Source organism: Larus michahellis, chromosome 7 (genome assembly GCF_964199755.1).
Source record: "Larus michahellis chromosome 7, bLarMic1.1, whole genome shotgun sequence".
Taxonomy (NCBI): Eukaryota; Metazoa; Chordata; class Aves; order Charadriiformes; family Laridae; genus Larus; species Larus michahellis.
Genome location: NC_133902.1, coordinates 39092918 through 39106964, shown reverse-complemented (window position 1 = coordinate 39106964; position 14047 = coordinate 39092918). Strand labels below are relative to the sequence as shown.

At 38.3% G+C, this 14047-nt stretch overlaps 1 protein-coding gene across 3 annotated transcripts in view; it reads right to left on the bottom strand.

Annotated features, from left to right (window-relative positions):
* Positions 1–14047, bottom strand: part of STK39 (serine/threonine kinase 39) — a 102548-nt gene that overhangs the window by 51609 nt on the left and 36892 nt on the right. For all 3 annotated transcript variants that reach the window (XM_074594035.1, XM_074594036.1, XM_074594034.1), the window contains exons 6-10: positions 13671–13780; positions 13454–13555; positions 13138–13271; positions 9702–9750; positions 9530–9595 (exon numbers count right to left, since the gene is read on the bottom strand). In XM_074594035.1, coding sequence (XP_074450136.1) covers positions 9530–9595; positions 9702–9750; positions 13138–13271; positions 13454–13555; positions 13671–13780 — 461 coding nt within the window. The remainder of the gene's footprint in view (positions 1–9529; positions 9596–9701; positions 9751–13137; positions 13272–13453; positions 13556–13670; positions 13781–14047) is intronic.

Below are 14047 nucleotides of genomic sequence, written 5' to 3'. Positions count from 1 at the left end.
TTTCCACATCTTTTTTCCTTTTTTTTTAAAACAAAGAAACAAACAAAAAAAACAATCCACACATCCTTCTGGAAATACTGCAGTCCAACAAATCAAGTAGCTTAGCTTTTTCTGCAGATAAAATCGTCTTTTATTTTACCCGATGCCCTTCAGCTACATCTGCTAGTACAGTACTCAAGATATGCACAATCCCAGGTGCCCCAGACAGCAGGAATGACAAGGTGGTTATTTAAACACCTTGTCTTTTTCATTTTCTGCAGTCTGTCCTAGTAAGAGCCCAGATTTGACTTTCAGGCAGAAAGGAGAAAGACCACTCAACAGATGCTGTATGTCTTCACCTTTCCCTGAGACTGTGGTAACGGTTCTTATAGAGAAAGGACTCCCCCATTACACAGATCCCAGAAATGCCGAATTACTCTTTAAAGTGCCAATATTACTTGGTAATTGATAAGGCTAGGTTTTTTGCATCCCCAACCCTGCACACCCTGCCCCGTGGTTTTTTTGTGTGTGTGTGGTTTTTTTGTTTGGTTGGTTTTTGTTTGATTTTGTTGTTGTTGTTTTTAAATCAGAAGTCCCAAGAGCTTCATGTGTCACATAACTTCATGGGAAGTATTTACAATGCCAGTTTCCACACCAGTTCCACGCCAGTTATTTTATAGGAAGAACAATGATGAGAAACAGGACACTACTGAACACAGTTTCGGTCTTAGCACATTTTGCTCTGTGTATTTTTCTCTCAAAAAAAATCCAAACAACACAGACCAGCTCCTTCCATACACATCTTAAGCCTGTAGAGCAATCGGATTTTATAATTTTTACCTTTAGCCCTCTTGCAAACCTTTCCTGAATGTCTCCTAAAACACAAAAGCAAATTTCAATCTAGAAACCTATGCATTTATTTGCATTTCAATGCAATGAGGGAAATTAGCATATCATCACATTTATCCAATCATGGCACAAGCATTTTGCTCAAAACAGTTACACATTTAATCACAGCTTAGCACTTGTCGTAAAAGGCAGACCACGGAGAAGTCACTTGCTGCAATATATTTCCATGCAAGAGAACATCATATTTTTGCATAAGAACGCCTACACTGTAATCACATTTTTGGAAAAAAAACAACAAACCAAAACCAAACAAAAACAAAACCTGAGGTCCATGACAGAGCATGAATGCCCACATGTACACATCACCCTTTGTTCAAGAGTTGAGGCATTTCCTCAAGAGTCCCCATCCAGTCCAGTCTCAGCTCATGTGAAAATCCCAATCTCTTCACTCTTCTTAAATTCCCCTGACTTCATTATAATGTAAAGTCTCTTTTTTATTCCAAGGCAACCACAAAAATTCTGCAAACCTGAATGTGCTTTATGCAACTGGGAACCTTATTTTTTCTCACCCTGACTTATGCAGACTATAATTATTAATGGGACATACCACTACCTTTCTATAATAACACCCTGGCATTTCTGTTTTGCAGGGCTCAAAATGTGTTATGACATCACAGTAATTTGGTGTTAGCATCCCCTCCTCTTGAGCCTCTCTGCATACTGCAAATATAATAAGGGAAAAACCTTCCTCTTAGTCTATCTTTGTTTATCTCCTTCTTAGAAAAGGAGACAGACCAAACTTCTAAGTGTTTCATGTTCATATGCAGGAACAGGGCAGGGGGATGGCTTTTTTTTGGTTGGTTGGTTGGTGTTGGGTGGTTTGGTTTTTTTAAGTGCAGGCAGGCCTAAGACACTGCTTTGAGCGCAAGAATTTAATTTGGCACCGAAACTAATTCTCGGATAACTACAGCTGGCCTTTCAGGAGCAGACACTAATCTTAAACTCTCAACTCAGTATAAAAATTGAGATGTGCAAGCCATCACTAAGGACAATATAAGACCCTTCCCTTTACAAGAACTGTGGAGGTTTGTTGCATTACACCTTTCGTGGTATGAAGAGGTCCAAGTTTTCTACTTCACTGCCCACAACCACACGCCACAGAAACTTTCCTGGGGGAAAAAATTCACATATGCAGAAAAGCACAGGTAAGGCTGGTCCTGAACCTTGAAAGTTTACAAAAGTTACCATTCATACTCCACGTCAAATTAATTGTTATTGCTTCTCTACATTGTACAACCATGCTTAGGTTTTGTCCAAATTGATGATTAGATTTTGTCCAAACTGCTGACTGAAAGGACACAAATGATTTAAAGCTTTGCAGTTCCTGAAAAATATCTTTAGACATTTCTGGTATGTATATTCCCTACGTAAAACAGAACTTTTTGACCAAAGAACACATGGACACTCCTAGGAAGGAAACACGTTATCTGATGTACACATCTCCCATGGCCTAACGTCCCAGTCTGAAGGGTCTGAATTTCAGTATTCCAAGGTGACCTTACTGTGGGAGGACATGAGGTGTCACTAGCACTTCAGGTGGTATGTCCTGAGTCAGTAAAAGCAAGAGCAGAGGATATTCTTGCATATGTATCTGTTATCTCACTAGAAAGATAAAGGAACAGCAAATCCTTCAACTACAAGCCAATTTCAACTGAATTCTTCAACTCCAAGTCAAATGCAAATAGTGTCTGCAAAACATGGCAACACTGAGAGAAATAGTTATCCCGTTTAAAATTTTGTGTTAGAATAACGGCCAAAAATATTTCATTTACTTTGGGGTCAAGCTTTCATAAATCATGTTTTATCTCACAATCATTTTCTTCAAGAAGTTAAACTGAACCTCTGTTGGAATTAAAATATATATTCATAGCTATATTCTATCATCCAGCCTGTTTACTTGCTTAAAATGACCAGAGGGAAAAAGAAAGAAGACAAATACAGCTTCATGCAGAGCTTTCATTACTCAGTAGTAGAAGACTTACTATAAGATGCCAGCAATACGATCACATTAAAGAATACTTAGGAAAATAGTCAACTATTAGAGAATTCAAAGAAGAATTTACTATAATTTTCACCTGCTTTCAAGCTCAAAGGCTTGAAAATACCACTGCAAGGTGAAATTCTGATTTCTTCCCCTTTTCTATTTTCTACAAGGTTTCCATTTATTTATGCACATAAGAGAAATAACTGTAATATACATTCTGCATTCCACACAGATTTTGGAGAGACCTAAGCTTATTCAAGACGTTAAAAAAAATATTAAGGCAATCAAAATGAAAATTTGCATTTGTAAATGCAAATTTGCAATTTTTATAAAAAAATCAAATTTTACAGAACCCCAGTGTTTTTATTTTAGTTAAATCTCAAGCAGCAGCATGCATTCAACCAGGCTATAGCACTTGAAATCACAGACCCAGAGCCCTCCTGAGCAGTTCTGTCCCAGCCTGCCTGACTTTACAGCTCAGGAAGGACTGAACCCTGCTCGTCGCGCTGTGTCTTAGATGCGGCTGCCCTCTGCTGTCTAGGACTCCCACCCAGCACACACGGGATGCACATACCTTTGTCACCCCGATGACTTTTTCCCCTTTCACTTCATACACTGTCACTTTACCTGCAGATGCACGGTTTGAATAATCTTCTCGTGGAGCTGCTTTTCGGTGCTAAACGGAAACTGGACTCTGCATACAAGATATTACTATTTCAGTCCATCTTTCTGCTCTGCTAGCCTTAAACTGCTTGTTCTGCTTAAAACCTTGAAGTTTTCAGCTCCAGCTGTAATTTAAACTTCTTGAGCCAAGAGCACTTTCAGCTAAATTAAGTCCCCCATGATACCAGTGGGTAGCACAATCTCAAAGTTGTCCTCCTTCAGCTGTATTTCCCTTTCAGTTCTCCACAGGAATGTCAAGAATATCACTACTGGTGATATTCTTGCATAATTATTCAAGCATGGGGGTGGGGGGCGAGTATCAAAACAAATGGCATGCAATTTTTTTGTGTTGTACTTCTAAAAGCTTGACAAGGTCTAACCAGGAAAAAGTATTTACTTTTTACTTTCTTCAGATTCTTGGGTCTGGACTCCTTTTTTTTCTGCCCTTCAATTTATTTTTTTTTAGAACTAGGAAGGCTAACGATTTCACTTCTCCATACAAAAGCAAAATTCTCACATAGCTATTTCATTTACAGAACCCTCTTTGTAATTCACCTCCCCGCATGACCTTCCTGACAAACTTCCCAAAAATGTACAAAATCACAAGTAACATATGTTTTCACTTTCTCCCAGAACTCATCGTTACTTTTATGAACAAGGACAGGCAGAAAGGCTTCTTCTACCGCCTTGCTCAAGACAGCACAGTGGGAAACCTCGTGACACTAAGTTGACCCTAGCATGCCAGTGGTGGCTGCCTGACTTGACGAAATACTGATTTGGCCTATAGACTGGGAACAGATTTAATAACAACTAATTCAATTGAGTCACCTTCCACTTAGGACATCAGTTCAAATCCAAGAGAAGCAATCTGGTTTTGGATGTTATGCAAGTGAAGTGTTTGAGCTTTCACTTCTCAGAAGGCAAACAGGTAAAACCAGGACCTTCCTGCACATTCTCAGCAAGAAACAGAAGACTACATCATTAAAAAAACAGGTCAACAAAATAGGATCATCTTCTGGTTAGTTACAAGACTTACTTGCTGATCAAAAGATCTACCACCAGCATCATGCACACCTGGACTTCCTTTATCCTGTCTTGAGTCTTTAACCAGGACTTCTTCAATAGCACCTTTAAGAATACAGTACACTTGCATTTCACAGTAATGAAACCCTCCTCCAGTAGTGAAAGTCTCAACAGCTAGATGAATGCCAAATATTTAAAGCCACTGGTCTAATCAGAAAAGTTGTCTCATTAGACACCCACCTCATGTTAGTCCATGTTCTAGACATTTTTGAACAAGTCAACAGGTCATGAACACCACGTTAACTAATGAGCAGATCAATGCTATTACAAAAGAGACATTGACTCATTCAACACATGAGTAAATTGAACCATGATAGCCCATGAACTGTAAGACACTATCCAACATGGGAAAGCATTACTTTTTAATGATTAAGATGAATCATGTGTGAGGTTTAAACCCTGCCAAACCAAGTAATACAAATTATTGTAGAGATGCTTATGGCCATATGAAGTACAAAAGACACTCAACTGAGTCAGCTATTCCATAGTTTGTTTTAAAGCTCGTCTTTTCTGTACTAGATGAGCTCCATTTGAGAGCACAAAGTCCAACCTCACAAGCTTTATACAGATGATAAAAGCACTGTATGCCAGAAAGGATGGGCAAACCCATATAATGCATGAAGTTCCTTGTATCTTATGGCACAACTGCATTTAGGTATACCTGGCAAAAATACTGACAGCAACCTTTTCCCTTTGTCTGAAATGTTAAAACAAAGCTGATGCAACTGCACATGTCTGCCCCTGAAAACACTTTCCACTTCTATTATCCATTAACACTGGCACTACTTGCTGATTACATCAATTTTTGTCAAATTTATGTTTTATGGAAAAAGTGTTTCCATCAATTTTTACTTCCAACAACTTCTTGAAAAGAAACAAAAAAAATCCAACATGGTCTGCATGCCAATTTCTCTATTTTTCCTAGTAATAGCCAACAATGTAAAAACAGTTGCACTATCTTTTTCATTTGTAGCAGTGTTCCGGGTAAACTGAACAATTAATCCTCTGCGATGGAGGGGCCTTCCCGACACACACTCTTGCTAAATACATATAGTTCAGCCTGTTTTCCAGAAAAAAGTGTTCCAGTATAGCACCTGTCCCTTCTCTTTATACATCAGCATTAATGAAATAAGCATTTCTTAAAGTGTAAAGAATCAGAGCAATGAATATACATTTTTGTTAATAACCTGAGCTCAAACTAATGTTGCTCTCTGCTTTTCAAAAGGTCTGGAGTCCATCACTGATGAGGTGTATCTATCAGATTAAATGCCTTACTGAAAGAAGGACACGTTGCATATGTGTGTCTTGCTGAGGTGCAACCATGCTGTTAGAGCTGTCCAAGAAATCTAGGATCTAATGACATTTTCCTCATTAAACTCAGGGGAATGTTAATTTCTTCTATAGGGTAACATGATCATTTCCCTAAATTAGCTGTACCGCATAGCTAGAATTCCAGCCCATCAGGCAGGGTATATCTACTGAAGTTTTAATAAAAACCTCTTTAAGCTGTCACAGGTTTTTCCCAGTAACTTACAACTCTGAGCTCCAAAGAGCTTCTATTAACATCGCAGAGCAATACCACCTTCCCAGAAACAGAATTCAAGCCCAATTATTTCTCAGATTTTTTTTTTTTTTTTTTTTACTAGCAGCACTTCAGACAGCAATAAAATGAAATGCAGATACATGTTTTTCCCTGTTCACTTTGTAAAAGTGGCAGTCATGCAGGAGATTTTCAAAATTAAAGAAACAGGATTATAAACCACAAAATTGACACAGGGCCTTTGGGCACACAGAGTACTTAACAGTTATAATTAATTTTTTAGTGTGACAACATTTCAAAACTGACTGTGGAACTGGAAGCTGTTTCCAATTTCCTCTATTCCAATATTGCAATTCTCATCACAAATGAAAGGACTTAGCATTCCATTCAAAATTAAAACTACTTCAACATGTGTTAATAAGCAGTGTTTCTAAACTCTTGCTAAGCTGTTGTATAACCGGGGCGTACACAGCCCTGATCCAAGCAGGACAGGGCAGGCTGCTCTACCGTCACGCCACCTCTCAAGGCAGAGGCTGCAATCAGGGCTCCCACATTTCTACCAACGACACAAGTGCAGCCTCAGAGCATGTCCCTGCTTACCAGACCTCACCCAGCTCGGATCATTCACCACAGCCTTTTTTCCAGTTCGCTTTGACACCAGCAATGCTCTCATAAGTGAGTAGTCACATTAACGAAACCCAGAATCACCAGGAAGAAGCTGCGTGGTGTAACACTCACTTCTGTGGATCAGTACCGGTATGGACTTAAGCACGTTCTGCACAGGAAGAGGCAAGACATGTTCTTCCTGGGCAAGTCAATTCCAGGAGTGTTTCAGTATTAGCCCTAAGGGCTAGGAAGGAGGGCATCATTTCAAAATTAGCAGAATTGAAAACAAATAAAGAAACACTGAGACAGGTGGAATATATGTACAAAGATGTAGTTTACAGCTCTGATGTTAAACAGTATTTTAAACATACAATGGAGGTGGTGTTTAATTATCAAATTGGGTTTTAAAACAGGACACACCTTTACAGCATCAAATGTTTTCCTCACACATACAAGACCACACGTACCTGCTCTCAGGATTTCACAAACAGACCTGGACTGATATTTAGTCAAAACATTTGCCAAGTATAAGCTGTAAAGGCAGAAGCAAAACATGAGAGCACTATGTCAAGAGAAAAGAATTTGAAGTTAAACTAAACTAAGACTGGAGTTATGGGCAACAAGGCAAAGTAATTACACATGTGGCAATGCAAGAAAAATTAAATTAGTGCAGGACAGATCTGACATCTGTGCTAGCAGCGGTGCTACAGGTCATTAGTTACGGGCATTTCACACCAAGTGCTACAGAAGATAACTTAAGCAGTGAGGAAACCAGCTCCTTCCCATCTCTTGCCCTGGTGATATTCTCTTTTCCATTACAGGAGTTACATCTTCCAAGCGTGACCTCTTAGACATTTTACATGTTAATGTTTGAGCAACCAAACTCTACTTACACAGGCTTTTTTAAATAAAACCCCCCAGTTTTAACATTAAAATACATTTATATTTTATGGTATCTTAAAACAGCAGCTACATGCAAAGTTGTAACAAGTTAATTACTTTTTAAATCCCATATGAATTTTAATATTGTGTCCTTTCAAAATATAAATAATTTAGCATTTTCACTAGCTAAAACCTCAATATTTTATCCATCTATGCTGTAATTAAAAGATCTATTAATCTGTCTCTAGCACTGTACAGCTTTGATTTCATGAGAATCACTCCCCTTCCAAATCAGAAAGAATTGTCCAAAAAGTCATTCAGGAAATTATTTCTGGTGGTGTCTGGGAGGCTACCCTGCATTCATTGCGTAAATCCAGATGCTAAGTTATTTAAAGAACTAAGTATACACACATACATGTATGACTTAATATGCAGTCTCCAAAGTTGACCTGAGGACACAACTGGGAGACAAATCTCATGAGGCACTTGCTCTATCAGAAACCTAGCTGGTACTAGAACATATTTAAATTACTCCTGTATGGCCCAAGATTTAATATGAAAAACAAACGCCTACGATTTCCCCCCCCCATCCCGGTTAGAGAATTTTTAGTGTGGGCATTGCTGCCACCAGATGGCCAAACAGCTGAACTACTCCTACCCTTTCTCCGCACCTTGCAGATTCTGACCTGCTCAGCAGCCAGCCCTTCCACAAGCCCTCTCATTCCAGCTTTCTACTCCAGCCTCTCACAAAGCCCCATCATTGCCACTAATCTCCCAAATTACTTCCACCTAAAAGAAGATCAGAAGGAACTTAAGGCATTCAGATCTTGCTGACGCTCTCTTCCAAGCATAAGCCACCAGCTGTAAGAACACTGCAGTGTTGTGGAATTATTCCAAACTGATATTCACAAAGATAACACAAAATTGTACAAGTGCCAGTCCAGGTAACTGAAGCCTAACTGATGTGCCAACAAAGGCCAAAACTGTTCCTTTCTTAATGCATCCTCCTCAAAACATCCTGCCAGAAAGCCTGCTTTTAGAAAGTTGGACTCAGCACACTGCCCTGTCACCTGCTGAGGCTCGGCAATCTCTGAGCAGGTTCCTCATACTGATTAGACATGGTGAGCTAAGTCACCACAGAAAAGGATTTCCATGATTTCTCACACACAACAAGCAGAAGTCTACATTGGTTCCTGTTTATTAGCTCTTACGAACAGCGGCTTACTTCATACTTCAGTATTGAAATACTTACCTGTTAAGAATATTTTTTTTTCAGTTCTGCTGCACATCGCCTGGTAAGTTCATTTACAAAAGTGCCACAGGCACCACAGAAATACCAGCATATGCCATAGCTGCGGGTTTAACTTCATCACCAATGGGATAAGTCTCCACTGGTCTGAATAACTCAGCAGCACTCTTGCAGAGTTTGGACTCAACTTCCATTCGTTTGGGCATCACATTTGAAATAATCGAAAGAACCAGGCAGTCCTCAATAAATACCATTTATAGTATCTCCACTCTTTCTCTAGGTGATCAATGAAGATATGAATTCTGCAGTTTATGAACCTATATGCTTGCAGATCTCTCATAATTTACACAACCATTTCACCTGTAGCTTTCTAGAAGGGAGTGGGAAAAAAAAAATCTTATCATATATGATGACAAATACCAGGTATTATTTTGGCAAGGCCAGCAAGGAAGACAAAATGCCCCAGGGCTTCCTGGAGAAAGCTAGGATGCAGAAACCATTCATTCAACAGTCACCATCTTTGAAGGACTGCATAAGAGAATGGCTCGGTCAGTCAGCGCTGAAATGTAAGGCAACTGAGCGGTCCATGCTTTCTCTTGCATACCAGTCAAGAAAAAGATGTGAATACACTCACCTTTTTTGCTCTTTGTGCTATATTAGGTGTTCTAGTGAGAAGTTTTTCAATCAGGTATTCTCTATTCTGCAAAACCAACATTTCTTAAGTTAAAAATCAATACAAGGGAAGAAGAAATTTCATGTAGATTTTAAGGCAGAGCAAAATTTACTTGTAGGGTTAAACGTTTTACCTTGGCTTTCTGGAAAAATTTGCATTTTAAAAGTTCTGCTGCTGTGGGCCTGAAAGATCAATAATAAATTAGAACAGAAAACAAAGACCCCTCTCAGCGAATACAGTACAAGACGTTAGTTAAATGGTACGTCTCTAATACCTTTGAATTAGTACTGTATGAATGGGGAATGAATGATAATAGCTACTGAATTAATTCACACATACTCACTTACCACACACGAAAAAATTAAGCCTCCCTATGGCAAAAATAACCAAAAAAAAAAATAATAAAAAAAATCAGTCTCTAGGTTGCCAATTTTCCCCCTTTCTTTCCACACAAATGCATTTTACCCTTCAAACAAACAAATAAAAAAAGAACTCAGGTATCATGTTCTTCCCCAAGTGACTCTATGAATGCAACTGAACTTTACTCCACAGCAATAAAAGAATAATTACATTTTCCAAGGAGTAGCATCAATACCTGCTGCCGGCATTCTTTTACTTCATTGATGTCAGCAGGTATTCACAAGGAACTATACTGACACTATTAACAAGATGCATAAACCGAAAAGAGAGTAATCAGGAACATCTTCCAACAAAACAGACAAATAATAATCAAAGCACCAGTTGTAAGGTCAAAACTTAGACATTTCACTTTTACTTGCAGTTCTGTTCAAGTTTCTTTCTTCCCACCATCGTCAAGTTTCTATTTTTGATGTTTTCAACAGATAATCACAATCGCACAGCTACCAAAGTGATTCCACCAGCAAGATTTGTCTCCCCTAGCTTCAGGGATCTAAAAAGCCTATCTAGCTGAAGCCAGACTCAGGTACTGCAGGAGACTCTGGAGAGAAGTGAAGCATCCCTTGGGATGAAATAAAATCCTCCAGGTTTCTTTCATCCTTTTCATTAGCCCACACCACTATACAAGACACAGCTAAATTTAGGGAAGCTGAAATCTCTGAGATTCATCATTTCTAAATGAACATAAGCAACATCTGCTATAGCTTTCCATTTGAATTAATGCAAGAAATTGGATATAGCACAAACTAGATACGAGAGTGGAAAGCTTCAATTTGGAAAAATTCAGTTTCAGAAAAACCCCCAAATCTGTAGTAGTGTATTTCTCTGAGGACACATCTGAAGAGTAAGTGAAGAAAAGAGTAGTAAGTAGTGTGTATGTATATATCAGTTCACTCCCGCTAGAAATAATGAAACAACTCCTGACATCAACAAGAAGCGTCCAATTTAGACACAGACAGTAGTTCCATAGAGCACTTATTTTTTCTTCCCCACCAAAGAGCCAAACTCTACAATAAAAGAGTTCTTAGTGGTACTGTGGAGACCACAAAGCTTAGCAGTAATTCACACATAAACCTTGGATGAGCAAAAACGAAGGGGAACATTTAAAAAGTAAAAAAAAAATAAAAATAAAAAAAACCCAAACAGTTTCTGTGTTAAAGTTATAAAGTTCTATCTCAAATTAACTCTTAAGACAAGTATCAATGATCCAGTACCATCATATCTCATAACAGGGATATGCACAGTTAAAAGCTAGATTCTTAGTAAAGTTTTATCCAAACTAGTGTTCCCCATTCCTCTACTATTAATTATGCCAGATGCTCCTGACACACTGGTCTGGACATGCTTTCTGGGCCTGTTTTCCACATAGACCATGGCAGTGAATTGCAGCCGAGGACTGTAAGCAGCACCCTTGGCACTGGGGAGAGAGAAACACCCACACACAGATCCCCAAAAGAAAAACATGATGGTCTGAGACAACACCAGCACAATGCCAGTCCTAGAATTTGTCACAGAGAGCAGGCACTTCTCCCACAATTGACACGATGACTATGGAGGTATCTCCATGCAAAACTAAATCCTGGCTTGGGAGAAAAACAAAAAACAGCAATGACCCCACAATATAAGGACACTTGCTCCTTGGTTTGAGTAACTGGCACACAGATCTAATCACCGGTTTCCTGGTCTAATTGTTCAATTCAAGGCAATCCTGAGTATGAAGATATTGCATGTGTTTAAATATCAGTGTAATCAATTAGTGTAATTAGTTTAAACACTAGTGTTTCAACACTGATGTCATAACTACAGATCAGGTAACTCAGCATTCCGTACTCAAGGAGAGAAGGAATTTTAATTATTTACTTCTCATGTTTTCATACCAATTTAATCCTGCCCTGAAAATTGCTCGACACTGGAAACTAAAAGAGCACATGTCATTCTTGTCTGTAAGTAGCAAAACTACAGTGCTAAACTTAAAGCATCAGGACTTGCTACTTAGACCACCAATTTTAAGGGGTGGGAGGTGTCCCTGCCCAGGGACTAGATGGATCCTTAAGGTCCCTTCCAACCTGAACCATTCTGTGATTTTGTGTGTGTGTGTGTGTACGCAAATGAAGGATTCAAGAATAAAGATGTGGCCACGTAATCTTTTTTCTTAATTATTAGTATTAGTAGAATTAGTATTGCTGCTGTCACCTTTTCGACTTGACTCCCTACAACAATATCCTGGATTTAGCTAGTGTAACATCAGCAAAGAGGAGTACACACCATAAAAGACCTACACAGTACTCACTCAGGATTGCTCCCTCAGAACTGTTTTTTTTCCCCAGACATACCAGCTCTGAAACTCTTTCAAAAAGTGATACATTAAATACCCTTAAGAAATAACGTTAATTAGAACGTGCCTCCTCCAACTCTTCAGCAAAAGAAACTACAAAAATGGGTCTGCATAAAAATGAATAAAGGGTAAATAAATTAACCATTCTGGGAACTTGGGACCTCAGCAATGGTTTTGCAATAGATGTTGGATATTTTCATCATCTTGGCTATCCCGTTCACAAAACATAGCAAGAACAAAACACAGAGATACTATGATACTCAATTGCCTATGTAAACATGAGGAAAACTCTAAACAAGCTTGGAACCCCTAACTTTACAGTAAAAAATAAATACCTCTTAATAAGTAATTTTCTCTGGAAATATCCAAATTAAGGCAGTACTAAGCTTATGTCACAAAATGATAAAAATCAACATAAAATTATTTATTTTTAATTTATTTTAAAGGCCAAGAGACTGGTATGCTTGGTTACCAACAATTCTGTACAACCAATCTGAACAGTCTTGTTAGACTTACACACAATATCCAGCAATCTATCTTGCCTCAGATGATAAATTAAGATGTAGAGCGAGGACTTTTGTTTGATCAGAGTTTAATTCAACAGTATATTTAAGTACAAATAAATTAGGTTAACAACTCAGAAGAAAACTTAAGTGACAGCTAAGAGGTATTTTCTTCTCCCCAGATGAAGATGACTAAAGGCTGCTATTTACAAAATTCAAATCATACGTTTAAAGGTGCTGTTTAAACACTGGAACTTTAAGCAGTCTGTATATTTAAAAAAATAATTCCACTGTACAGGGCAATAATGACCTACCTTTTGGAAGGATCTTTTTGAAGGCATAATGAAATTAGTTTTCTAAAGGATTTGCCATACTTTTTCATCATCTCCTTGTCTTCTACACCTGTCTCTAAAGTGGGCGGGTCATTTTGAAGTGTCAGCATTAACACCTACAGTAAACCCAAAAAAGAGGTACTGTAAGCAAAATCAATTCAAAAACACATGGAAATTAAAAGAGAATAAATATTCCATAGAATATGTATATTTAAATATTTTAGTTGCTACTGAAAATGAAGTAGAGCTGACTGTCTAGCAGCATTAATAATACAAAGTAATACAAAGTGATCGTTACTTTCATAGGAGGATATTTGTGATAAGGTGCTGCTCCTGTTGCTAACTCAATGGCTGTTATCCCAAAACTCCACATGTCAGCCTTGAAGTCATAACCTCGCACCTGGAATAGAACCAGAAAGGAAAAACAAGGTGGTGATGTCTCAAGTTCCAAAAGTTAAAGACTAAATATATTCATTTATTTTAAAAAAAATATTTTTAACAAAAACTAGGAATACCTGCTCCATTACTTCAGGGGCCATCCAACATGGAGTACCAACAAATGTTTTCCTTACTTTGTTACGAGTAACATCACCTCCCGTTGCTAAAAATGCACTAACGCCAAAATCTGGGAAGGGGGGAAAAGGTTGAAATCTGTTAAACTACCAATAACAAAGCAAAAGTTTTACACTTTAGAAATGAAGTCAGTTCATAAAGGTCTACTTATAGAAACTCTCCATTGCAGAGCTTACCTTTGCTTCATGACACACTGTTCTTGAAATGCTACAGAACAAACAGTATAGTTTTAGCTGGGAGATCTGCACTAGGACTCCCTCAAGTTTAACCCCCTAGTATGTGTCTTTCTCAATATGGTTAAAAGGACACCAGTACATCT